Below are 27,612 nucleotides of genomic sequence, written 5' to 3'. Positions count from 1 at the left end.
AAAAAAAAAAAAAGGTTGGGGTTTGCAGCTTAACAGTTACACAGCAGCCCCCCAATTACAGTGATTTAGGGAAAAGCATGCCCCTCATTGCCACAGTTTCAGGCACCTCTAGTGACACAGGGGACTGTTTTGATGTATGAAAACTGAGCTTATCCCCCATACCTCAACAAGTTAAACAACAAAGCACGAAGTTCGCCCATATCTGGTCACCCACAGCAGCCATGGCATGCTTTTAAACACGTGACCTGTATTGCTACCTGCTGATTGGTCGCTGACGGTGACCTGTAGACGCCTTTCAGCACCGTAAACGTTTCCCCTTCTATGGGGCCTGGCGGCAGCTTTGCTTAGGTCTTATATTAAATAGTATGTGACCCTAACTCAAGGCTGTCAGCACCGCAACAAAATTTAACTGGATGAAACTGCGCTATGGGTTAACAAAGTCACATGATTGTCCGACTCCACCCCCTCCGCCTCAGGTGATGAAGCTGATTTACGTCAGACGGGGCGTGGCTGCGCAGTGCGGCTCCGTCTCCCGGACAGACTGAAGGCTGCTGCTGCCGCCATGTCCGAGAACAATAACAACAACGGGGAGGAGGTAGCGCTGCACGGTAAGAAGCACATTGTCTACCGAGGGCTTGGTTCTTGTTTCAGCGCTCGGCAGTTCGCGTCAAATAGAGAGAATTTGAGCGAGCTCTGGACAATGTTTGGGTGCGAAACTTAGGCGGGATCCCGTGATGGGCTGCGGTGGGAACCAATCAATAATACGTATATGCGACGAAGGTGGGACTTTAAGTTAGAATGACGAATGAAAGGCCAATGAAAGCAGTTGGTGTGGGGAATGGCGGGGTTTCCATGGACTAGACTACAGAGAAGAAGAGAAGTAGCGCTGCACGGCTGCATTGTTATTGTGGCTGTAGTTTATTAATATCACTGAACTTCAGAGATTTGTTTTGCTCTCGTTGTCATATGACTGTGTGACTACAAGTGGCAGGGCTCACTGAAACAGATGGGTGTGTGTGAACGGTGACGTGTGTGTGTGTTTATGTACGTGCCAACCTCAAAATATATATATATATATATATATATATATATATATATACACACTTGTACTTCCTATATAGGTACACAAGTGCTCCTCACGCCTGCGATTAGTTTAAATGACTTTTTTATACATATTTCACATGTATCTTTACTATATACAAGAGCCTTGAATATCCTGTACATCAGGGGTCCCCGACCACCAGGCTGTGGGCTGTGCTAAACTGTGCCACCTCTGCTCCCAGGGTCCCAGCTGCAGTCTATAATAGCTGCACAAACAATGAAAAGAGCCCTAATTACCTGCAACAGTCCAAGTTCACCGACCTGCTATTGCCATGACGACAGCTGTGAGAAGCCGATTAAGCTTTCGCAATAAGGACCAAAAGTACTGTTCTGAACAATTTTTTTTATATGGTAACCCCCCCGTCTCCCCCCTGTCTTTCTTGAAACTGGTCCATGGTGCAAAAAAAAGTTGGGGACCGCTGCTGTACATTATATGCTAATTAACGCTGCCGAGTGATGTCATCACTTCTAATTGGTGCTGAGTGACGTTCGCTCTGTCACATGACTCGCTGTGTGTTTTATAGCAAATAATGTTCCTCTGTTGTGAAATATGGGGGTAATCGAAATCACCTTGGCCTCATAACTCAATACAAGTACATTAGAGAACATTATAGACAAATAGCTGGGGAACTTTTTACCCATAAAGTGGATCACCGTACCAGAGGCCACCCCTTCAGACTAGAAGAAAAGAACTTTCATTTGAAGCAACATAGGGGGTTCTTCACAGTCAGGACAGTGAGGTTGTGGAATGCACTGCCGGGTGATGTTGTGATGGCTGATTCAGTTAATGACTATAAGAATGGCTTGGATGATTTCATGGACAGACATAATATCCAAGGCTCTTGTGATACTAAATTCTATAGTTAGTATAGATATGGGTATATAAATTTATGTGAGGGGTGTGTGTATGGATGCTGGGTTTCATTTGGAGGGGTTGAACATGATAGACTATGTAATTCATTGCAGTTGTAGAACTCCTCCATGACTTCCAATTTGTGATTTGTGTATGTGTATATATATATATTCTTTAAGTATCTGCACCCTTCCCGCCACGATTCAGTGTGGGTGCTATGGTAAATAATATGTATCCTTAACAATACACCAGCACTCGAGTAGAATTTCAAATCAAAACGTGTTTATTTAAACACGAGAGTGATGTTTAAATAAACACCTTTTGATTTGAAATTCTACTGGAGTGCTGGTCGATTGTGAAGGAGAAATTGGAGGAAGAGTGCGGGTAATATCTGGACATATATATTTAAAAGTCCGTTGGGGGCCAGCACTTCTCGTATAGCAGGTATACTGTGCCCGGGTGCTATCTGCATCAAAAGTATATATCCATAAACAAGGCGAGCACTCACAGGGCTTATGAAAACAATAAAGTGAAAATTTATTAAAGCAAAAAGGAGTTGCTGACGTTTCGGCTAGCACTCTCCTTTCTCTTTGAGAAAGGCTAGAGTGCTAGCTGAAACGTCAACAACTCCTTTCACTTTATTTTTGTCATAAGCCCTTTGAGCGCTCGCCTTCTTTATGTATGTGTGTGTTTATATATATATATATATATATATATATATATATATATATATATATATATATATATATATATATATATATATATATATATATATATATATATATATATATATAGCAAATTTGAGTACAGTGCACACGGATAACCGAAAAAAGCAATGCCTGTGTGCTGGTTACATGTGTCAATAGTCATAGGCAAGAGAGAAAAACCGCACCAACAGGTCTTTATACAAAAATAGAAAACCTTTTATTCAACGTTTCGGCTCAAACCGCTGGAGCCGTCTTCAGGAACAAAAAAAAAGAAAAAAAGAAACGTTGAATAAAAAAAAGAAAAAAAGAAACGTTGAATAAAAGGTTTTCTATTTTTGTATAAAGACCTGTTGGTGCGGTTTTTCTCTCTTGCATATATATATATATATATATATATATATATATATATATATATATATATATATATATATACACACACATACATAAAGAAGGCGAGCGCTCAAAGGGCTTATGACAAAAATAAAGTGAAAGGAGTTGTTGACGTTTCAGCTAGCACTCTAGCCTTTCTCAAAGAGAAAGGATAGAGTGCTAGCCGAAACGTCAGCAACTCCTTTTTGCTTTAATAAATTTTCACTTTATTGTTTTCATAAGCCCTGTGAGTGCTCGCCTTCTTTATGTATGTGTGTGTTTATATATATATATATATATACATATTGAGAAAGGCCTTAAGAAATAAATAAAAAAAAAATATATATATATATATATATATATATATATATATATATATATATAGACAGATCCAAAAGGGTGCACTCCGTAGACAAGGGTAATACCTGGGTGCTCGTCTGAATGAAGTAATCATAGAAGCAAAGAATAGCGACACTCACAGGTTTTTCTTCATGGTGCAAAATAGATTTATTGTGCTCGACGTTTCGATCCCCCACAGGGATCTTTGTCAAGAGATTTCCAGTGAACAAACAGAATACCCACAATCCCACCTACTTTTAAATCTTGGGCCGTTTATTCGGCGCCAAATTAGGTTGCTAGGCAACACAGAACGCTAAAACAAAAGTGAAGTGTCAAGTTGGATTTTAAGAGAGGGAAGTGAATCGGTAACAACATAACCCAGTGTGGTGAGAAGGGAACAAAGTAAGAACAAGGTAGCAAGGAGATGTGTAGACAAAGTAACAAAAAGATTAAAAAAGAAATGAACCAGCGCTTAAGCAGAGTACACAGAGCCGTCCAACCCGAGGTCCGCAAACGGTTAGGCAGTCATAGCGCATAGGGCCAATCGGATCACAGTATAGTGGTGGGTGTGTCGGAGGCCCGACTCACGATCGCTGCATATGGTTTCCAATTTGCGAGTCACATAGCAACCGCACCAAGGAATCAAATGGAGGCCGAAGAGTACAGCGCCGCAGGGTGCATAGACCTTTTGGCGTCTACTCTTACCGGCGGATATTAGGGGGAATTCTGCGTGCCTAGCATCGAAAGTAAAAGCCGAGCAGGGGGCAAAACATCGCCAGGTATATAAGCCTATTGGTGTATGTCCCCAGTCGGCGGGCACTCATCAATGGCACACGGCTGTCCTTATAAGGGTGCGAAGAAGTCGTAAGTTCCAAAGCAAAGCATTTTTGGAACTTACGACTTCTTCGCACCCTTATAAGGACAGCCGTGTGCCATTGATGAGTGCCCGCCGACTGGGGACATACACCAATAGGCTTATATACCTGGCGATGTGACTCGCAAATTGGAAACCATATGCAGCGATCGTGAGTCGGGCCTCCGACACACCCACCACTATACTGTGATCCGATTGGCCCTATGCGCTATGACTGCCTAACCGTTTGCGGACCTCGGGTTGGACGGCTCTGTGTACTCTGCTTAAGCGCTGGTTCGTTTCTTTTTTAATCTTTTTGTTACTTTGTCTACACATCTCCTTGCTACCTTGTTCTTACTTTGTTCCCTTCTCACCACACTGGGTTATGTTGTTACCGATTCACTTCCCTCTCTTAAAATCCAACTTGACACTTCACTTTTGTTTTAGCGTTCTGTGTTGCCTAGCAACCTAATTTGGCGCCGAATAAACGGCCCAAGATTTAAAAGTAGGTGGGATTGTGGGTATTCTGTTTGTTCACTGGAAATCTCTTGACAAAGATCCCTGTGGGGGATCGAAACGTCGAGCACAATAAATCTATTTTGCATTTAAGGCAGGTTTAACTCCAACTAGGTACTTTGAGAAAGGCCGAAACATCCACTTCAGTACCTTTCTCAAGGCAACCACACCCCACAATTAATTTAGTTTAAATAGCCAATGATAACCAACCAATTAAGCAGTGACATCACCATATCAAAGTGACTAACAATGTTATTGTAATTTAAAATGCATTAGTCATGAAAGTGACTAAACTATGCATTGTTTTGGTAATGTTCCTTGACCCCCAAAACTTGGCCATACACAGACCAGTATAACTTGGTAGTTTGGGGTGCATCACATTCTGTGTTTGGGGCCAGGCTGGAAGAGTACTGATATAGTTGTGATTCTGTTAAAGGGGTTGCTCACCTTCAAACAACTAGTTGGTTTCAGATAGATCCCCAGAAATAACTACTTTTTAAAAAAAATTTCAATAGTTGCTAATACTCCAGAAATGTTGCTGAGAACTAAATGTTGCAAAGTTGTAACAGTTTAGAGTCTGCGCCTGAATTACTGAGCTGTTAGACTGAAACACCAGAGACACGAACATTCAACTTGAAACTTAGATTTTGGAAAAACTGTAAAAAAGAAATAATGGAAGCAATTGAAAAAAGTCTTTATTTCTGAGGAACGATCTGAAAACAACTGAACTGAAAAAAATGTTTGGAAGGTGAGCAACCCCTGTAAGCTGCTGTCTAACTGTATAAAGACTGTGTATATCCATTCTTCTTGTGGATAATGGTCAGGATGTGCCACAGTGACTTCAAGATTCCCACATCAAGTACCCCATGGACCTTACAAATAGATTATAGTTATTTAGCTATTGGTGTGTGCAGCCATATTGCCCCACTATATGGTGTGATTCAGACCATATTGTAAAAATATTTAGTGTGTGTGTATATATATATATATGTGTATATATATATATATATGTATATATATATATATATATATATATATATATATATATATATATATATATATATATATATATATATATATATATATATATATATATATATACTAATACAAGATTCCTCTGCACTCAACCCATTATCAATATATTTAAGACAGACATTTTGTGCATACAGCTACTGAAAAATGCCTTACCCTTTAAACAAAACAGGGATTGTTTGTCCATATATTGCAATATATTTAAGCTGGCCAACTACGTCAAAGTCATCCCATATCTGGCCAGTCCTATGCTCAATTTTCATTTGATTCATTAAGAATTCTATGGTTTCATTATACATTTTATAAAAGGGACGAATGCGTTTTACCTGCAACTTACTAGCTGCTTTCAAAGTAAAACTCCCAAACTTGGCTGCCCTTTTATTAGACACCAGTGGGATCACCTGACTATAGTTGGAGGGGGTGGGAGCTACAACATGGAGCTGGTCACTGCTCTTGTAGAACTATAACAAACAAGGGAAAGTTGTGCTCACCACTAGTTTTTAAAATCATTAGGCGGGGGTGCAATGAGGGTGTGACCACAAAATACATATAGACAAATACAAGATTCCTCTGCACTCAACCCATTATCAATATATTTAAGACAGAGACATTTTGTGCATACAGCTACTGAAAAATGCCTTACCCTTTAAACAAAACAGGGATTGTTTGTCCATATATTGCAATATATTTAAGCTGGCCAACTACGTCAAAGTCATCCCATATCTGGCCAGTCCTATGCTCAATTTTCATTTGATTCATTAAGAATTCTATGGTTTCATTATACATTTTATAAAAGGGACGAATGCGTTTTACCTGCAACTTACTAGCTGCTTTCAAAGTAAAACTCCCAAACTTGGCTGCCCTTTTATTAGACACCAGTGGGATCACCTGACTATAGTTGGAGGGGGTGGGAGCTACAACATGGAGCTGGTCACTGCTCCTGTATAACTATAACAAACAAGGGAAAGTTGTGCTCACCACTAGTTTTTAAAATCATTAGGCGGGGGTGCAATGATTTTGTTTTTAAAAACTAGTGGTGAGCACAACTTTCCCTTGTTTGTTATAGTTCTACAAGAGCAGTGACCAGCTCCATGTTGTAGCTCCCACCCCCTCCAACTATAGTCAGGTGATCCCACTGGTGTCTAATAAAAGGGCAGCCAAGTTTGGGAGTTTTACTTTGAAAGCAGCTAGTAAGTTGCAGGTAAAACGCATTCGTCCCTTTTATAAAATGTATAATGAAACCATAGAATTCTTAATGAATCAAATGAAAATTGAGCATAGGACTGGCCAGATATGGGATGACTTTGACGTAGTTGGCCCAGCTTAAATATATTGCAATATATGGACAAACAATCCCTGTTTTGTTTAAAGGGTAAGGCATTTTTCAGTAGCTGTATGCACAAAATGTCTCTGTCTTAAATATATTGATAATGGGTTGAGTGCAGAGGAATCTTGTATTTGTCTATATGTATTTTGTGGTCACACCCTCATTGCACCCCCCGCCTAATGATTTTAAAAACTAGTGGTGAGCACAACTTTCCCTTGTTTGATATATATATATATATATATATATATATATATATATATATATATATATATATATATATATATATATATATATATATATATATATATATATATATATATATATATATATATATATATATATATATATATATATATATATATAATCTCTTTATATGTGCATGGTATTGTCTTCTTGGCCTGCCTCTTGCAGTTCTTTCCTCATGAGGCAATTACAGGCGACTTAAGAAAACGAAGCGTTCCGTGTGCCTGCCCCCAGGCGATATACATTTTAGCTGGCGGAAGGCAGATCGGGCAGATTAGTTACCACGAAGAAGAGGAGATTAATCTCCCCGAATCTGCCCGTGTGGCTAGACCCTTAAAAACAGATTGAGATTTGTTCTCTGCTTAAACAGAGCGATTCAACCACAAGTTGTTTTTTTCCACATTCTTGAATTCTTTAAATTTCTTCTATCTTCAGCATTGTATTTTCTCACCAACATTTTCATGTCAGAGATGGTAAAAAAAAAAAAGTTATGGGCATCATTGTTGCATGTTTAAAATAAATCCCCAAAAGGTCCCAATGGGGACCAAAACGTCCGTTACACACTATACAACAATACAGTTAGTTGTTTGACACTGCAAGACCCTTGGTGCTGACTTTTTGTTTATTATCCATACATTGGTTGTCTGTGCATAGGGGCAGCTACGAGGTAGCATAATGGAAATAGGTGCTGTCCTTTGGGATTTATATACACAGTATATATGTTTATGTATTAGGAGAAGGTGGCAGGTGTTGTGTACATAACCCAGCTTGTCCCAGAAGGTAACTGAGGGCTGCAGTGACTAGTCATTATTTGTAGTAGATAACTTATTTAGCAGGTAGCTTGGGCTGTTTCACCTGAGAACTGCAACTGTGATCAGAAAATCGTTGCAGATAGACCAGTTATTGACTACTGTATATGTAGCTCTGATTCAGGGCTTGACAACTCTTCGTGCTCCAGCGGTGGTGACACAAACACAGCACCTGTTAATTTTGTTGTGGCTCCACTTGAGCACGTTATACATTCCCTTAAATTGTTCCAATTCAAGCTCTAATCCCACTTCAATTTATTATGAACATGCTTTTTATACAGTAGAACCCCCATTTTACGTTTTTTTAGGGGACCAGGAAAAAATTATGTAAAATCCAGGAAATGTAAAATCAGGGAAATGTGTTAAAGTAACTTTATCTTCAAGTATTGAAAGGATATAAGCACAGAAGTCCGTTTTACTTTGTGATACAATATGTACTGTGTTAATAACAAGGGTAGAACATTGCAGCGTTAATGTTACATTATGGGGGGCATGTGCAAGATCTCTCTGTCAGTCACATACACAATCTAAAGCAATAAGTGATTGGTGCAGGACTGTATAAAGCTGGCCATAGATGTTGAGATTTTTAAAAGATCTGATTGTCGTCATGGGACCACGATTATCTCTGAACGATCGTACGAATTGTCCATCAACTAAAAAGACCAATTTACCAGGAAAACAAAGGGGAGCTGCCTGCTTGGCCCTGCAAACATAGAGAGATTGCACTGGGATCGACAAAGATGTTTTAACCTGGCCGATCAATTTCCTGACAGATGTCGGCCGAAAAATCGTAAGATGTTCGATCGTTCGAATCCCGCTAACTGCACGATAATTTAGAAGGATTGGTCAGACTTCCCTAAAATCGGTCATTCGTCAAGGGAAATCTTTACCTTAAGGGGCAGACTAATTGGAATTGACCATTTACAGGCACAACCATGGCAAAATATATACTGTATCTGTTAGTATTTTAAACCTCTTTATTTCACAAATAAGAACATTCATAGAGGGGGGAAAAAAGCAGTTTTTGGGTACAAAATTTTGATGTAAAATCCGGGAAAACATTACTTAAAATCAGGGAAATGCACCCATTGAAAAGCATTATAAATTGATTGATTGAGGACACCAATAAAACATTTAAAATGCGGGAAAACTTAAAATTAGAGTACTTAAAATCTTGGTTTCACTGTATTTGCATTTTTTCAGTGACACTTTACAACAGTGAACAACATTTTTCCTTATGTATCACAGCAGCAGCGCAAATGCCCTTTATTTTTATTATTATTACTATTATTATTAGGTCTTATACTGGCCACCAATACAGACTGATTCAGCTCTAAATCAAAGCATCAGATAAATGCTATGGGGCCCCTTTGGTTTGTGGAAACAACAGTTTCGGAAAGTGGCAGCCGCAGGCTCCATGTCAGATTCTGTTATTTGTCTCTAGGCTTGGGGGCAAGTTTAGTTGAGCGACAATTAATAAGTGGGTCAGGGGTTTCCATTGTGATTAGGAAGGGGCAGGCTAGGTAGACTGTGCTGTACTTGTTTGCCCCTTTAGCTGTTTAGTCTCATGTCACTTGTCTGTTGCGTGGGAGGATAATCCTGTGCTGTTGCTGTATGTTATTGCTGATATATCATCACTAATGTACATGAGCTGAACTGGCAGTCTCAGTGATTGAGGATAAGTGCTTGACTTGCAGTGTGCATGCAGAGTCACACGATTGGGCTTGTTACACACTCTCAGCTGTGCAGCCGGCTTAACTCCCTCTGGCCAACGCATAGGAATAGCTGTGTGGGAATATTCCAGGGCACCACAGAAACCAGCACAGGCAAAGTCAGAACAAGATGCGGAGGAGACGTGAGGATACAGGTTGTGCTAAATTTAACATTCTGCCCAGTCTAATGCTATTTGTGCTACTGCAGCCTTACTGGCCAGAACCTCTTGTGGCCTGCACCCCTCCCTAACATACAATGTATCTCTTGTGGCCTGTACCCCTCCCTAACATACAACGCATCTCTTGTGGCCTGTACCCCTCCCTAACATACAACGCATCTCTTGTGGCCTGCACCCCTCCCCAATATACATTGCTGTCTCTTGTGGCCTGCAACCCTCCCCAACATACAATGCATCTCTTTTGGCCTGCACTCCTCCCTAACACACAATCATCATCCTCATTTATTTATATAGCGCTGTCAAGATACGCAGTGCTTTAGTATCTCTTGTGGCCTGCACCCCTCCCTAACATACATTGCTGTGTCTTGTGGCCTGCACCCCTACACATTTCCATGGTTTCAAGTTATTTGTGTGTGTGTGTGTATATATATATATTGCTACTGAAAGCAGTGTTTGACCTATTCTATTCTCTGCCCTGATGGCTTGGACTGTTGATACAATGTAAGACAAGGCTGTCTTTTCTGGGGAACGAAGACTTTTGCAACATTGTTTAAAAAGTATCAATCAGGAGTTATCAAATGCTGCTTTCAGTAACAGCTGTGTTTACAAAAAGCTTTTAATAACATAATACACATACACACTTTTTGGGTCTAGGGGCCACAGACAGTTTGTCAGATGACCCCTAAACACTGAATTCAAGTCACAGTACAGAGTGAAGCCAGTGGCACAAGCATCATGATATGGGGATGTTTCTCATACTATGGTGTTGGCAGCAACGTAACTAGAGGGGGGCGTGCCCTGGCGCGGGCCGTGCAGCTGTTCCCCCCCCCCCTCCGTACGGCCGGAATCCGCTTTGCGCGAGCTGCCGGGGGGCCCTGTGGGGGTGCAGGCCCTGGCCCAATCACACCCAGGTAGTTATGCCACTGGGTGTTGGGTCTATTTATCATATACCAGGGATCATGGATCAGTTTCAATACAAAAGAATAATTGAAGAGATCATGTTGCCTTATGCCAAATGGTGGTTTCAACAAGACAACGACCCCAAACACACCAGTAAATGAGCAACATCTTGGTTCCACAAGAACAAGATTGACGTTATGGAGTGGCCAGATCAATCCCCGGACCTTAATCCAATAGAAAACTTGTGGGTGACATCAAAAATGGTGTTTCTTTGCCAAAACCAAGAAATGCAGAAGAATTGTGGAATGTAAGAGGTGCCAAAAGTTGGTGGACTCCATTCAAAACACATGTGCAGCAGTTCTCAGAAACACTGATTATACAACTAAATATTAGTTCAGTCATTCAAAGGAAAGCAAAATCTTGAAACATGTTTCAGTTTATACAGTGAATGTTTGAGTTTATAAAGAAGAATGCAGACACTGCTATTTTTTGGAACAGCCTAATATTCCCTTTTCTTCACTTTCTGTAAAAGAATAATACAAACTTGATTAATTTTTTTCATGTTTTGATTTGGATAAGAATGTGCAGTGTTCCCAATGCATTTGCATGTATGGAAATTGGGGGGGGGGGGGAGAATGTGTGTGTGTGTGTGTGTATAAGGCTATAAATATACATACATACATACATACATACATACATACATACATACATACATACATACATACATACACAGTACAGGTATGGGACTTGTTTTCTAGAATGCTCTGGGCCTGGAGTATTCCAGATCTTTCTGCTATTTGGATTGTCATGCCTTAAGGCTATTAGAAAATCATGTAAACATTAAATAAACCCAATAGGCTGATTTTGCTTCCAATAAGTATTATGTATCTCTTAGTTGGGATCAAGTACAAGGTACTGTTTTATTATTACAGAGAAAAAGGAAATCATTTTTAAAAATTTGGATTATTCGGATAATATGGAGTCTAGTGGAAACAGCCTTTCCGTAATTCAGAGCTTTCTGGATAACTGGTTTCCGGATAAAGGATCCCATACCTGTATTACAGTATTTATTATATCTGGTTTCTGAGGGTGGCTTCTGAAAGTTGATTTTTTAATGACAAAAGTTAGAAGGTCAGAAGGAGCGATGCTGTATTATTTCATTGAATGATTGGATGGTGGTTGGGTGAGAGGGACAAAACTGACAGGAAATATACAGGAAATCCTGTATATTTATAGCTTGGTTGATTTAATGGGTCGGACACTAGTAGAATAGGAAGGGAAGCGAGTCCATGACCTGCCTTAGTAGAAAATGCAGGGAATCTGCTGATTCAGGATGGGGAACCTATTGTGCACTTTCACCTCCGTATGGTTATAGATAAAAGAGATCACAGGTCAGTTTTCCAGCTGGTTTTGCTGTACTGGGCTTGTTATCCACTAAACCACATGTTCAGGGGCAAGTTAGTAACCGCATTATATCACCCAAGGGAAGTCAGTGAAGCATTTGGGCAATCTGGGAGCAACAAAACCCTCCTGTGTTCTTACAGCTGTGTATTTATATACTGAAGGGAAGTCCACATGGTCGTGAATATGTTATGCTGACCCTGAACACGCTAAGAGATCTGAAAGAATTTTTGAAGCATTATGGTTTTTCTTCCTAATTTTTTTTTTTTTTTTTTAATAGAAGCTGAACTGCTTTTTCTTGGTGGTGTCCCATGTAGACACAGGTTTTAAGGTTCTGATTGTGAGCTTGTGACCTTAACCTTAGATTTATATATAGGTATGGGATCCCTTATCTGGAAAGCTCTAAATTACGGAAAGGCTATCTCCCATAGACTCCATTATAATCATATAATCCAAATTTTTCAAAATGATTTCCTTTTTCTCTGTAATAATAAAACAGTAGTTTGTACTCGATCCCAACTAAGAAAATTAATCCTTATTGGAAGCAGAACCAGCCTATTGGGGTTATTTAACGTTTACAGGGTTTTCTGGTAGACTTGAGGTTTGAAGATCCAAATTATGGAAAGAACCTCGGGTCCCGAGCATTCCGGATAACAGGTCCCATACCTGTACATATAGGAATGTGCTAAATATTGCTGTGACTAATATATACAAAAATTCGGAAGTGCTCCAACCCAAACACTAATTCCCATCTTGCTAGGAATTATTATGCACTTTTATGTGATCGCCCTGTTTCTCTGCAGGTTCGGGTGCTCATGCCCTGAACCTCTCACCCGAAACAACATTTCAGTTCGTCAAGGTATTGCTGCAGGTCACTCACCGCTCCTAACCCTAATAGCCCTAACTAACCCGAATACCCTAACCCTAACTCACAGCAAGGGGAGACCAACCAAACTTCAGAAGAATGACGCGCATTCCACAGACTCTCGGACAGCAGTGAAGGTTAAAAACAGCTTTATTTCACTGATGCATTTCCTGACACATTGTGGGACCACAAGAAACGCGCCAGGAAATGTATCCGTGAAATAAAGGTCCGCTCACCACTGTCCATGGAGTGCGTATCATTCTTGTGAAATATTGCTGTGATCATTACAGGAGAGGCAGGGGGTCGGTACCAGACATTGTTGTATTTGTGAGAATGAATACACCATTTATAGTTCCTGTAGTTATTAGTTATTATCTCTTTGCTTTTAGCATGTTGGTGGATTTAAGCAAAGCAGCTGGAGGTGCTGAATCAAACGGCAGGATTGTGGCTTCTCGAGCTGTTCTTTAACTACAATTCTCATGGTTCTGTATATACAGGAAGTTATGTCTTAGAGCCTGGATGGTTACAGTAGTGCCCTTGGTTACACAATTTAATTTCTGTTGTGTGTTTGTGACTAAGAGGGACAAATAGGCTGTGCAAAATAAAAAATATTTCTAATATAGTTAGTTAGGCAAAAATGTAATGTATAAAGGCTGGAGTGACTGGATGTCTAACATAATAGCCAGAACACTACTTCCTGCTTTTCAGCTCTCTTGGTTTACACTGACTGGTCATCAGGCAGTTACCAATGAGAGACTTGAGACCCACATGGGTCATATCTGTTGCTTTTGAATCTAAGCTGAATGCTGAGGATCAATTGCAAACTCACTGAACAGTTATGTCCCATGTGGCCCCCCTTATAGTCGCTGACTAACTGAGTTAAAGAGCTGAAAAGCAGGAAGTAGTTTTCTGGCTATTTTGTTAGACATCCAGTCACTCCAGCCTTTATACATTACATTTTTGGCTAACTAACTATATTAGAAACATTTTTTATTTTGCACAGTCTTATCTATTTACACAGTTTTTATTTTTACACCGAACTCTCTGACCAGAGATGTGCAGATTTTAGCCTTATATCCAACAAATGATCGTATGTCCCAATCTTCTGACCTGCCACTAACCATTCAGGTTAAAGCTGACAGAAATATTCTAAACTGTCTGATCACCTCGTTTTTGCAGCGAAAAATCTCCCTACCTGACGCCTTACCTGACTCTGCGCCTGCTAAAATGAACATTTCGGGTGACTTCGGAAAACGAATCGCCGCATGTGATTAGCGCTGGCGTTTTTTTCATTTTAGCTGGCGCAGAGTCATTTGGGAAGATTGGTCGCCGCAAAGACGAGGCAATTAGTCGCCAGGCGACCAAATCTCCCCAAAACGTCCAGTGTGGCCTAACCCTAAGACTTGTAAGGCCCCTGGGGCAAGTACATACCAGCACATTATCTCTGGCACCTATCAACCACTATCTCAGGGAATTTTCTCACATTCTTTATTTTCCCTGCCCCCTCTCCCTTTTGTATTTTTTTTTTTATGTAGCACTCATTATTTATGTAGCACTCGCATATCACAGCAATGTACAATGACCCATATTATGAGCAAGTGAAGAGGAGCAGCAGTATCAGCTTCCTCCAACATCACAAGGACCCTTGGGGATACAGATAAAGGATATTTATATATCTTTTATCATATTATTTACATGTTCTTTTGCATAATCAAGGTCCGATACACTATCCATAGACGTCTTTGTATCCTTATTGTAAAGTGACTGGTTCCACTGCTGTGTGGCTCATGGGATAGCCTGGAACTACAATGTACAGGTATGGGACCTGTTATCAAGAATGCTCGGGACCAGGTGCTTTCTGAATAATGGATCTTTCCTTAATTTGGATCTTCATACCTTAAGCCTACTAGAAAATTATTTGAACATTTAATAAACCCAATTGGCTGGTTTTGCTTTCAATAAGGATTAATTACATCTTAGTTTGGATCAAGTACAAGCTACTGTTTTATTATTACAGAGAAAAAGAAAATCATTTTTTTAAATTTCGATTATTTGAATAAAATGGAGTCTATTGGAGACAAATTCCATTAGCTTTCTGGATAAAGGTTTCCAGATAATGGATCCCATACTCGCCTAAAATCTGTGTATGATGTAGACAATGATGTTCTAAGGCAATATGCAAACGGCCTTCATTTATTTTTTTATAATGTTATTTAGCTTTTTTGTTTAGCTTTCTGTATAACGGGTTTCCAGATAACTGGTCCCATACCTGTACACTCTAGCATCTTTCTCTCTGAACACGGCGTATATAAAATCTGTTTAGCTCATACTTTCACTATTTCCCTCTCCCGCAGGTTATTGTTCTGTAATAGGGACAATAAGGGCATTATGAGAAAGGCAAGTGGAAAATCTTCCTTTTGTTTGAGAACCACATACTGTGTCAAAACCTGTACAAAGGGGTTTGTATTTTCTCCCAAATACAGGGCAGCTTTTTAAACTGTGCCCTATTCATTTATCCCAAGTGCTGTATGAGTGTAACCTGGGAAGCCACGTACCTTCATCACTGCTTAAAGTTTTCAGCATATTCTGACCTTCATCTACTACTTCATCGACGAACTTTACTCTAGTGTAGGCAGCTGTAAAGGTGGCCATATACGGAGAGATCCGCTCGTTTGGCGATGTCGCCAAACGAGCGGATCTCTCTCCAATATGCCCAACTTGAGGTGGGCAATATCGGGCTGATCCGATCGTGGTCCCAACGATTGGATCCTAATGAACGGGCGGTCGGATCGCAGGACCGCATCAACAAACAGATGCGGCCGCGATTCGACGGGATTTTTAGTCCCATCCGAAGTCTGCCAGATCTCGATCGGGGAAGCCCGTAGGGGGCCCCATACACGGGCCAATAAGCAGCTGACTTGGTCTGTTGGCAGCTTTTATTGGCCCATGTATGGTCACCTTAAGCTTTGATCAGTCTGGTGTAGTAATGGAAACCAATACAGGTATGGGACCTGTTATCCAGAATGCTCCGGATCTGGTGTTTTCCAGATAATGGATCTTTCCGTAATTTGGATCTTAATAGGTCTAATAGAAAATCATGTAAACATTAAATAAACCCAAATAGGCTGGTTTTGCTTCCAATAAGGATTAATATCTTAAGTATAAGCTTCTGTTTTATTATTTGAGAAACAGGAAATTATTTCTCAAAATTTGGATTATTTGGATAAAATAGAGTGTGCGGGAGACAGCCATCCCATTTACTTTCTGGATAAAGGGTTTCTGGATAATGGATCCCATACCTGTATCAGACTGGTTCACATTGACTTTTGAAATTTTTGAATGATGTAGACATTGAACTAGTTCTAAGGCAATTTTCAAACGGCTCATTTATTTTTTTTACGGTATTTCAGTTAATTAGCTTTTTGTTCAGCAGCTCTAAAGTTATTACTACAGGTATTATAGCAGCGGTCTGGTTACAAGGGTCTTATTTGCCCTAGCAACAAGGCAGTGGTTTTAACGAGAGATGGTAATATGAATAGGAGAAGGCTTGTATAGAAAGATAAGTAATAAAAGTAACAATTGCTCTGTGAGGCTACAGTGACCCACATTTGAAAGTTGGAAAGAGTCAGAAGGTGACATACTACTTACTAAACGTTAACTTAAAAATCTTTAACAAGAAATACCAAAATATTTGTCTTGTAACTAGATATATATTAACACCCATGTTTACATTTGTACATATTGATATAACCAAGAGTACGTGCTGATGTGGGGGTGTAAGTTGAGTTTGTCGTGTGTGTGAAATAAATACCAGGGATTGTGTGTATGTGAGTAGTGTCATGAGTGCTCTGAAAGGGGTGGTTCACCATCTGTTAACTTTTTAGTATGTTCTAGAATTCAATTGGTCTTCATTATTAATTAATTTATTTATTTATTTATTTATTTTTAATAGTTTTTTCATTATTTGTCTTTTTCTGACTCTTTCCAGCTTTCAACTGGGGGTCTCTGACCCCATCTAAACACAAATGCTCTACAAAGCTACAAATGTATCGTTATTTTTTTTTTTATTACTCGTCTTTGTATTCATGCCCTCTCCTATTCATATTCCAGTCCCTTGTTTAAAGCAGTACATGGTTGCTAGTTTGCCCCCTAGCAACCAGATTGCTGAGATTGCAAAGCGGAGAGCTGCTGGATAAAGAAGCTAAATAACTCAAACTACAAATAATAACAAATGAAAAGCGACTGCAAATTTTCTCAGAATATCACTCTCTCCGTCATACTAAAAGTTCATTTGAAGGTGAACAACCCATTTAATGTTACTGCCTCTTTTGTCCATAAATAACTGCTGTGTAGTGTGTGTGTGTGTGTGTGTGTGTGTGTGTGTGTGTGTCTGACTCCCTACACGTGTTCAGCCAATGACATCACTAATGTGTGTGTGACTCCTACACATATTCAGCCAATGAAATCACTAATGTGTGTGTGTGTGACTCCTATACATATTCAGCCAATGAAATCACTAATGTGTGTGTGTGTGACTCCTACACATGTTGAGCCAATGACATCACTAATGTGTGTGTGTGGGACGCCTACACATATTCAGCCAATGACATCACTAATTGTTCATTTCCTTCCTCTCCTCATTAAGTCGTGTGCCTGTGAGACATGGGTCTGGCACCTGTATGTGACACAGGGAGTCCTACAAAAGACTCTGAGCTGGACAGACTATCGTCCGACTCTGCTGTAGGAAATTGTAGCTGATCGACATAATCTATGTAGTACTGGCTGGCCGCTTATCTGCACCAAGCAGGACCTCATCCATCTGCCGGTCCTGATTACAACACGTATTTTATATTTTTTGCTATGACTAAAGTGCTGGGTCTCTCTGATCTGACAGGTTCCTGGGTGGAGCTACAAATGAACGGCAACGGGAACAATATTGACAGCAACCGAAACGGAGGCTTGGAACACGTTCCTTCCTCTTCCTCCATCCACAATGGAGACATGGAGAAGATCCTGTTGGACGCTCAGCATGAATCTGGCCAGAGCAGTTCCAGAAGCAGCTCTCAGTGTGACAGGTAATACTGACTGGCCCTGTTAAAGGATAAGCTCACTTTTGCTTTAATATATGTATATATTGTATAGGGTATTTCATAGTTTTGGCTTCATTATTCCCTTGCACAAGACCAGTAGATACTGACCAGTTGCTATGGAATACTAGACTTTTGGTAAACTCAGTAGCTGTTATTACACTGCCTTTTGTTATAGCTTGTGTATGTTATGTACAAGCTATACTCTCTATTGCCTCCTTTTTTTATTTTATTTAGCATGACATGCACTATAAAGGTACTTTTTACTATGTGACACCTTTCTTATTCTTTTTCTAATATTCTCCCAGAATTCCCCCTAACCATGCCATTCCAATTTCTCACTAGCATTCCTTAAAGAGATACTGACACCAGAAATTAAACCTTTTTTTTTACATCTATCATAAAATTGACTTTGCATGCTACTTATAATTTTGCCATAAAGTATTTGCCCAATGCTTTACATTACCTGTCTGACTCCCTGTGTTCGTCTTTGAGGGGGATGCCATATTTGTGCAGCAGGAGTCCGTTCGCATTAGAAACTGACAGGCTGAGATGGAACAATCTGGTCAGGTTTAGGAACTTCAACTAACAATTATTTATTAAACAAGCATGAACTATAGGTAAATTTTAATATACATTCATATTTTAAAAAGTAGTTTTTTACTGTCAGTATCACTTTAAAACTCAGATGGTCCATGCAAATATTATATGCCCCCCAGATTTTTGTGTGTCTCCCTTGCTCTTTATTGTGCTGTGAAGAGCATCTAGAAAACGGACATTAATATGGTTTATATGTTTTAGCCCATCCCCTGAAGATGGACAGATCACATTTGATGTGGAGATGCACACAAGTAAAGACAGCCTCCAGGTAAACCTCTTGTGTTTTGTTATAGTATATATATATATATATATATATATATATATATATATATATATATATATATATATATATATATATATATATATATATATATATATATATATATATATATATATATATATATATATATATATATATATATATATATATATATATATATATATATATATATATATATATAGTACCAAAATGCTACGTGTCCATCTTTTATGTGAATATACTATATGCATTAGGCAGTCGGTATTTAATACTACAGGTATGGGACCCGTTATCCAGAATGCTCGGGACCTAGGTTTTTCCGTAGATCTTTCCCTAATTTGGATCTCCATACCTTAAAGAAGACATTTAGGATAAATGAAAAAAACCCTAATTTTGTAGGCAATTATAAGTAATATATGGTGTTGCTTTTACATGGTGCTAAAAATTAATATTATCTTTAAAAATAGCCCCTTTATTTGAGCTCCCTATAAGATGTTCTCTGGTCCCTTTCTGTGTTTCAAATGAGAGGTGGGTGTGTCCTAATAGTCCCTGCCAGAAGCACAGTAGGAGGGGGACAGCCAATCACAGCCCTGCAGTCACACAAGAACAGACAGGCTTCAGTTCCCTATCAGGTCCTGCTAGCTGCTGATTGGTTCCTGTCCTACAGTGCAGTGAGCTGAGTGACGCTGGTCCCCTGCACAGCCTGGGAATTCCGAGAGCAGAAAGTGGAAGAGAAGGGAGGGATTATTAGGGTTTTTGCAAAAATAAGCAATAAATCAGCCTGAAACACTACTTATTTCAGCACAATTCTTCTATATCTAAATGTGTAAAATGCACTGGTACTTTCTTATTTTTTACACAAAATGTCTCCTTTAAATCTACTAGAAAAGAGCTTTCTGGATAATGGGTTTCCGGATAACAGATCCCATACCTGTATATAAGAGTTCACTATTTATAAGAATACAAACGCTCCATCAATTTTCCTACTTGTTAAAAGGGAATATATGCACATTTTTTTTGCTTTATCCCTGTACAGCGCAGGTTGGGGTTTTTTTTTTTCGTGATCTGCATATAACATTTTTTCCACTTCTCTGCTCTTTTTATGCATTCCAGGCCAAGGTATTACATAGTTGTAGTTGCATTAAAACCATATAATACACTGGGCTGGTAGAGGGCTTGCTGCATTTATAGGGTTCACTTTGGAATTAAAACTTATGATTCACTAATGGACCTTTTGACCTATCATTCTTGATTTAACATAGGTTTCTAGTGTGCTTCTGTGAGATAGGGGAACTATCGCAAAAATAAACTTTTAATATAAGCTTCCTCCTACTGAAGTAAGACATTTTCTAAATACAATTAATTAACAATTCTGCATTGTTTCTGAAATAAACAAGTTAATTTTCACTATTCCTCTCTCAGCATCTGTTTCTCTTCATTCTGTCTTCATGCAGCATTTGTGTGTTAGATAAATGATCCAATATATCTTATGGGGGGCTTCCTTTCCTAGCAGATGAATTAAGAGTTCACTCAAATAACTGATTCCAGTACAAACAGAATCTAAAAATAGAGTGAGTTCTAATACATCTTCTAGCAATATGAGCCCCCTATAAAATATATTGGATCATTCATCTGACACCCAAATCCTGATTGATGACAGAATGAAGATAAACAAATTTTCAATTGATTGTACTTACAAAGTTTCTTGTTTCCGTATGCTAAGGCTTATATTAAATTTTCATTTTCACCATAGTTCCCCTTTAATTTAACTGACTGAATGCCAGGGCAAGCATTATTGAAGTTGTGCTGAAATGCTGTTAATTAAATGGGTGCCTCCTAATAGCTGCTGACTAAGTGAGCGTGAGCGCTGACATGCAATGCTGCACTTGTGGAACCTGCTCGGCAACACTTACCCATCATTCTTTGCATCTTCTGAACTTCATTCACCTGATATGGGGCCCTATAAGAGGAAACTGAGATCTAGAGAATGTCCAACCTGCTACCACCTCTGAAGAGAGCCTCACGTGGGAACAGCCAGGGCACATTAGGGGCAAATTTATCAAAGTGTGAGATTAGAACCCACCACAGAAAAACTCGCTTCTATTCATTCCTGGATATTGATAAATATGATTCTAAAAATCCCATAGGAATGAATAGAAAGTGAATTTTTCTGTGGTGGGTTCTAGAGGCACATTTATCAACGGTCCAATTTTGAATTCATGTGAGTTTTTTTTTTTTTTTGTTTTTTTTTTTTTTAAACTCCCATGAACGAATTCGACTAATCTAAATTTATCATTAAGATCGAATTTTTCAAACTCGGGTGAATAGAATCGACTGGAAAACTTGAATCAACTCGAAATTAAAAAACTTGATTCCAGTTGTTTGTTTTTTTCCGAATAAAAATTTGAATGTCAGGAAAGTTGCAAACAACTCAAAATTGATCCTTGGACCTCTCCCAATTACCTAAACAGCATTCAGGTGGCGAATAGTTATTTAATAGTTATTAAAGGGCCAAAGTATGATGTAGAAAATCTAATTACATATTTTTTTTTAAAAAAACTCAAATCAAATTTGAAAAACTACCTAGTCGAATTTGACAGTTTTGACCATAAAAAAAAAACTCGAAAATTTGAATTTTCAAATCTGCCCCCTAATTTCACATTTTGATTAATCTGCCTAGCGGTTTGTGCAAAGGTATCTAATAATATAACTAAAACTGACACATGCAATACAGCGTAAATCTATTCTAAATTTCTGGATTGTGGCCCTGTCTCCTGTGATTATAAGGAAAACAAACTGATGTGACTTCTGGAAGCAGTCGCAGCCCTTTTTCCCGGGAAACCTATACGTTCTGTTTGTACGGATAAAGGGGGAAATGTCAGGGAATGGAAACTACAATGGATAAAACTGAAACAGTTCAGATGATATTTTAGGCCTTTTTTTATATTTTCATATATTTTTCATATATTTGTTAGGTAAAACTTAGGAGCAAAAATATTTATTGTATGTGCTGCTGTGAGACCCTTTCTCTGTTCATCAGAACATATAGCAGCATCGGCTCAGCATGTTTAAACAAACAGTTTAAAAAAAAAAAGTGATTCCCACACCTGAATTACAAAATGTTTATGAAGCAGTGGAATGGTTAACTCCGTAGCTCCGGGAGAAATTGCTGCTGTTTTGGAAAGTGAAGCAAACTGATCTAGTTGGGTGAATGCCATGCTTACAGTTTGCATTTAGTGGTTAAAAAAATGAACCGAATCCTACAAACAATCTGCTTTTTCTTGCAGTCTGAAGAGGAAGCCCCAGAGGTAGAGAAGGAAGTTGATGCTTTAAAGAAAAGTGCTGACTGGGTATCTGACTGGTCAAGTAGGCCTGAAAATATCCCCCCAAAGTAAGTTCAACTCCTGGGACTCTGCAATTACTTATTTTCTAAGCTTTTGTGCACGTTATCTTAAAAATGGCAGTGCAGATGAGTTCAGGAGAAACTTTATGTAATGTCACTTTGCTGTAACATTTACTGTATATGTTATTTAAACAAACAAGGGGAAGTTGTGCTCACCATTCATTTTTAAAAACATTTAATGGGGGTGTAATGAAGCTGTGACCACAAAATGCATACATACAAATAACAAGAGGATCTCTGCACTCAACCCATTATCAATATATCTAAGACATTGAGACATTTTGTGCCTTAAGCTACTAAAATGCTTTACCCTTTAAACAAAACAGGGATTGTTTGTCAATGTATTGCAATATATTTTAAGTAATCCCTGATCTGGCCAGTCCTACACCCAACTTTCATCTAATGCATTATAAATTCTATTGCTACATTTTACACAGGGACTAAGTTTTACCTGCAACTCACTTGCTGCTTTCAAGGTTAAAACTCCCAAACTTGGCTGCCCTTTTATTGCCCACCAGTGGGATCACCTGACTATAGCTGGGAAGGGTGGGAGCTACAACATGGAGCTGGTCACTGCTCCTGTATAAACTATAACAAACAAGGGAAAGTTGTGCTCACCACCACAATTCTCACTATATTCTACACTTTCTGCTTTAATAAAAAGGAACTTTATGTTGCTTCCAAAGATCATCATTTTTATTTCCTCTGCAGGGAGTTTCATTTCCACCACCCTAAAAGGTCTGTGTCTTTGAGCATGAGGAAGACTGGTGCTATGAAGAAAGGTGGTGTCTTCTCTGCAGAATTCTTGAAAGTCTTCATCCCTTCTCTGTTCATCTCCCATGTTCTGGCTCTGGGATTGGGGTGAGTGTCGGAATGTACTGGTCAAGGTGACTGATTATATTCGAGTTCCCCCATAATGGACTTTTGGGTGTTGCTTGGCCAGCTATAACTAATATAACTGCTAAGAAACCATCTATGTTCTGTTTGTTGGTATGGCCTCACTCCTGTGGTTTGTCAGAGAATGTGGACGGACTTTGTACATGGAATTCTTGGATTGTTACACTAGCAAGTTTTAATGCTGAAAAAAAACTAGAACTCCATCAAACTGAACCCCATATATTAACTCAATGACATCAGGTACCTTTTAAAGCCAATTGACACACCCATCTCATACATAACCTAGGTTATTCCGAATACTGGTTACATGTTTCAGATCCTACATAGTAACACTTTCTGGTCAATCATATAATGGTAACACCTGAAACTCATCTATCCATGAAATCACATCAATTACAGTGTCTTCGTTATTATAGGTCAGGGGTCAGCAACCTTTACTAGTAAAAGAGCCATTTTGCCCTCTCTTCCACTAAAGAGATATAGGGGATTATGTAATAAAAGGCACTAAGTTTGCCCTGGTGCAGTAACCCATAGCAACCAATCAGCAGGTAGCATTTACTGGTCACCTGTTTAAAAGCAGACATCTTATTGGTGGCTATGGGTTATTGCTCCTGGGCAAACATTATGCCATTTATTATATTTGGGGGTTAGTCTGCAGCCGCAAAACATAACAAAGCTTATAAACTTTTAAAAGTTTTAAACTTTTTTCAGTTTTAACTGTTACAACAACAGAATACATTAAACAGAAGTGCAGCGTGTATGTGTAGGCCTTCTCTGAAATATATGAAACACTGAATAGCCCTATTAAATGCTAGTGTTCTCATCTGTTTAATGGGACTTCTGTTTCTGAAGCAGCCGCATTCTGATCCGGATCTGTTAATTTGATGGTGGCTGCTGGATCAAAATTTATCATAGAATTCCACAAAGAACAGCACTCCGACTTGTTCTAATGAATAAAGTCACATTTTATGGTATTCAATTTGCGTGTCCAACTTTCGGCCCACCTTAGGGCCTTTGTCAAGAATAAACAAATGCAGTGATGTTAACATATTTATACCCCCACTCCTTCATATCTATTAAAATTCCACATCCTTAATTAACCACAGTGAAAACACCAAAAAAAGAAAAAATGTATATTCTCTCTCCACTGGGTGTCACTATTGTGCAATGAAAATTGTCCATTTGGAAGCATACCTCTGATAAGGAACCTGTGAAATTCATACAAAGTATCTATTTAGTTACAAACAAGACAGTGTTGTCTCCCTTAATTCAAAAAGGAAACAATGTGTTAAAAACTTAAGATAAAAACAATAAGTCAGTATTTGAGCTTGTTTTACACTTATTCACACAAATGTATCTCATTTTATTTAGTCACTACTGTCTCAAGTGTGTACTACAACATGGAAGATCCGTTAAGTTAAGAAACAACTAACTACTAGCTGGCCATTTAATCCATTGGGGGCAACACAGTTTACTTCATGTATCCAGTATGCCTCTCTTTTTAGCAGGGCCTGGGTATGATCTCCCCCCTTGGGGACTCTCTCTCTCTCATCTATATCATAGATATAACAGCTGGGGCATTGATACTTTAGGTAATAAAATACAACTTTTTTTTATTGCAATTACCTATTTGACCGTCCTAAGAGATGACCTATTTGATCTCTAGACCTGCCTGATCTAATATTTCTGTTTCAGCATTTACATTGGTAAAAGACTGACCCTGTCTTCTGCCAGTTCCTATTGAAGGGCATGATTCGGAATTGAACCTGTGACCGTGTGAAGGTGTGTTCCTGTCACATTTTGTGCATTTGCACCATGTCAAGCATGATTCAAAGCACCCTCTCCTCTGCACCCATCTTTTTTTTATTTTTATGTTTTTTTTTAACTTCCTCTGGTCATCTCATGGGCTTGGAGCAGTAACCATTTTGATGTCCCAGAGTCACAAAGCAGAGGCAGAAATCGAATTACTCTCCATTCAGTTCAGAAACAACAAGGCTTGTCCTGATCAGGAAACATCGGCTTCCATGTAATTCCGCAGGCTGATGACACTCCACGTTGATGTACATCAAGACAGGGCTTTGCTTTGGCCTTAGTCTGTAGGAAAGAAGTCTGTGTTGCTGTGTGTTGGATATTCCTCAAGTTCCAGCTGCTGATCAGCAAAAGATATTGTGGTCCATCATTATAAAAAAAACTATTTTGTTTCCCCAAAAACAAAATATAGGTTGAAATCATTCAAGCAAATTTTATATGGGGGGAAATGTTTCTGCCAGTAGTATTCCACAGTGCATCTTTTATCTTTTACAATAAGTATTTTTAGAGTGTACACCACTCTTCTTAAATACAGACACATTTTTCCATGCAGACCCCTCCCACTCTGCTCCATGTCCCATATACAGACGCTTTGTCCCGAAGTGACTTTCTTATTTTAAAAACAGAAACCATTTGCAGGCACCTCTGGCCGTGCAGTCGACGTAAATAGGTTTGGATTTCATTTTTATGTTTCTTAATTTTATCCATTTTTTTTTCTTCATTGTGCGTGAAGGCAAAGTGTCCAGCTACCAAATATTTCCTTATTCTTTATAAGAATTAACAAGAAATAATCTCATTTGAATGTAGGGCAGATTGTACTATTCTAAAGTGAAGCTGTAGTTGGGCACAGTCCCAGAGTTCTATTGAAATGGGCATATTTCTTGCTAGAGAGTGACAAAGCTTCCAGGGTAAGGGACTGGAAACTTTTTAGTTTTTCACAGTTAAAGATAATTTGATACATTTATCTCCAGAATGTGCTGTTAGATTCCACTGAATGGATAACTTTTTCTTTAGTGATACAAGAGCAGTTTTAAATCTTGTGATAAGTTCACCTACGTTTAAAAATTCCCAAGTGTATTTATAAAACACAAAAAAATTTTAAATTCATTAAAATTTTGAATAACCACAAAGTACGCCAAGCTCAAGAATCCCCATTGAGTAACCCTGCTAACCATTGGATTCTTTCCAGCTGCTTAGATCCGGCTATACGTGTGTTGTCCCTTCTCTGTCCAATACACAGGACACTGGAACTTTTCTTTGTGTATAAATGTGAAGTGTAAAAGTGTATACTATTATATTTTTGTTTTTGTTTTTAAATTAATCTGGTCATGCAGGAAGCACTGACGATATGTAGGGGCAGATTTATCAAGGGTCGAAGTGAATTCGAGGGAATTTTCGAAGTAAAAAAAGTAATTTTTTTGGATACTTCGGCCATCGAATAGGCTACTACGACATTGAATACGATTCGAAGTAAAATCGTTCCAATATTCGACCATTCGATAATCAAAGTACAATACTTCGCCAAATTAAACCTCCCGAAGTGCTATGCTAGCCTATTTTCTTTACACATCGCAGTAAAATCGTTCGATTCGAACAATTTAATCGTTCGATCAAATGATTTTACTTCGATTGCAGGATGTCCAAATTCGGTGAAAAATACTTTGACTTCGATATTCGAAGTCAAAGTATTTCAATTTGATGGTCGAATTTCGAAGTATTTAACACTTCGAAATTCGACCCTTGATAAATCTGCCACATAGTGTCGACTTTAAACATATTCCCAGGGTAGGTTGACATAACTAATCAGAGTTGGATTTTTATTTTATTTATTTTTTTGTAACCGAGCTCTCAATGCTAAACACAACGTTCATATACATTTCTTGGGTTTAAAGGAAAACTATACCCCTCAAACAATGTGGTCTCTATAAAAAGATATTGCATAAAACAGCTCATGTTTAAAACCCTGCTTCATTTACATAAACCATTTTTATAATAATGTACTTTTTTAGTAGTATGTGCCATTGGGTAATCATAAATAGAAAACTGTAATTTTTTATAAAATAAGGGCCGACCTCTGGGATTGTATGATTCACGGAGCACACAAACATACCAAACAAACTATACTGGTTAGGTCACATGAGCCAATTAAAAGACAGAGTTCTGTCTTTAACTGTAACAGGAAGAAGCGTGGAACCAAGAGTTGTAGTGGGGGTTCAAGGCAAGAGATGTAAAAGGGCAATATTTGCTTAAATATATAGACCAATTTGGTAAGATTATTTAATATGCCACTTAATTTGATATAAGCTATCTGTTGCTCAAGTATTTATCTTGGGGGTATAGTTTTCCTTTAA

At 38.7% G+C, this 27,612-nt stretch overlaps 1 protein-coding gene across 1 annotated transcript; it reads left to right on the top strand.

Moving 5' to 3' along the window:
- Positions 1–451: 451 nt before the first annotated feature.
- On the top strand, positions 452–27,227 carry bnip3l.S (BCL2/adenovirus E1B 19kDa interacting protein 3-like S homeolog). Its single transcript, XM_041588108.1, has 6 exons — positions 452–608; positions 18,101–18,281; positions 19,095–19,161; positions 22,440–22,543; positions 23,267–23,416; positions 25,148–27,227. The coding sequence occupies exons 1-6, from the start codon at positions 563–565 to the stop codon at positions 25,194–25,196; spliced, it is 597 nt and encodes a 198-aa protein (XP_041444042.1). The 5' UTR covers positions 452–562; the 3' UTR covers positions 25,197–27,227.
- Positions 27,228–27,612: the final 385 nt, after the last annotated feature.

Source organism: Xenopus laevis, chromosome 3S (assembly GCF_017654675.1).
Source record: "Xenopus laevis strain J_2021 chromosome 3S, Xenopus_laevis_v10.1, whole genome shotgun sequence".
NCBI classification, from domain to species: Eukaryota; Metazoa; Chordata; class Amphibia; order Anura; family Pipidae; genus Xenopus; species Xenopus laevis.
This window is presented reverse-complemented; position numbering and strand designations above follow the sequence as displayed.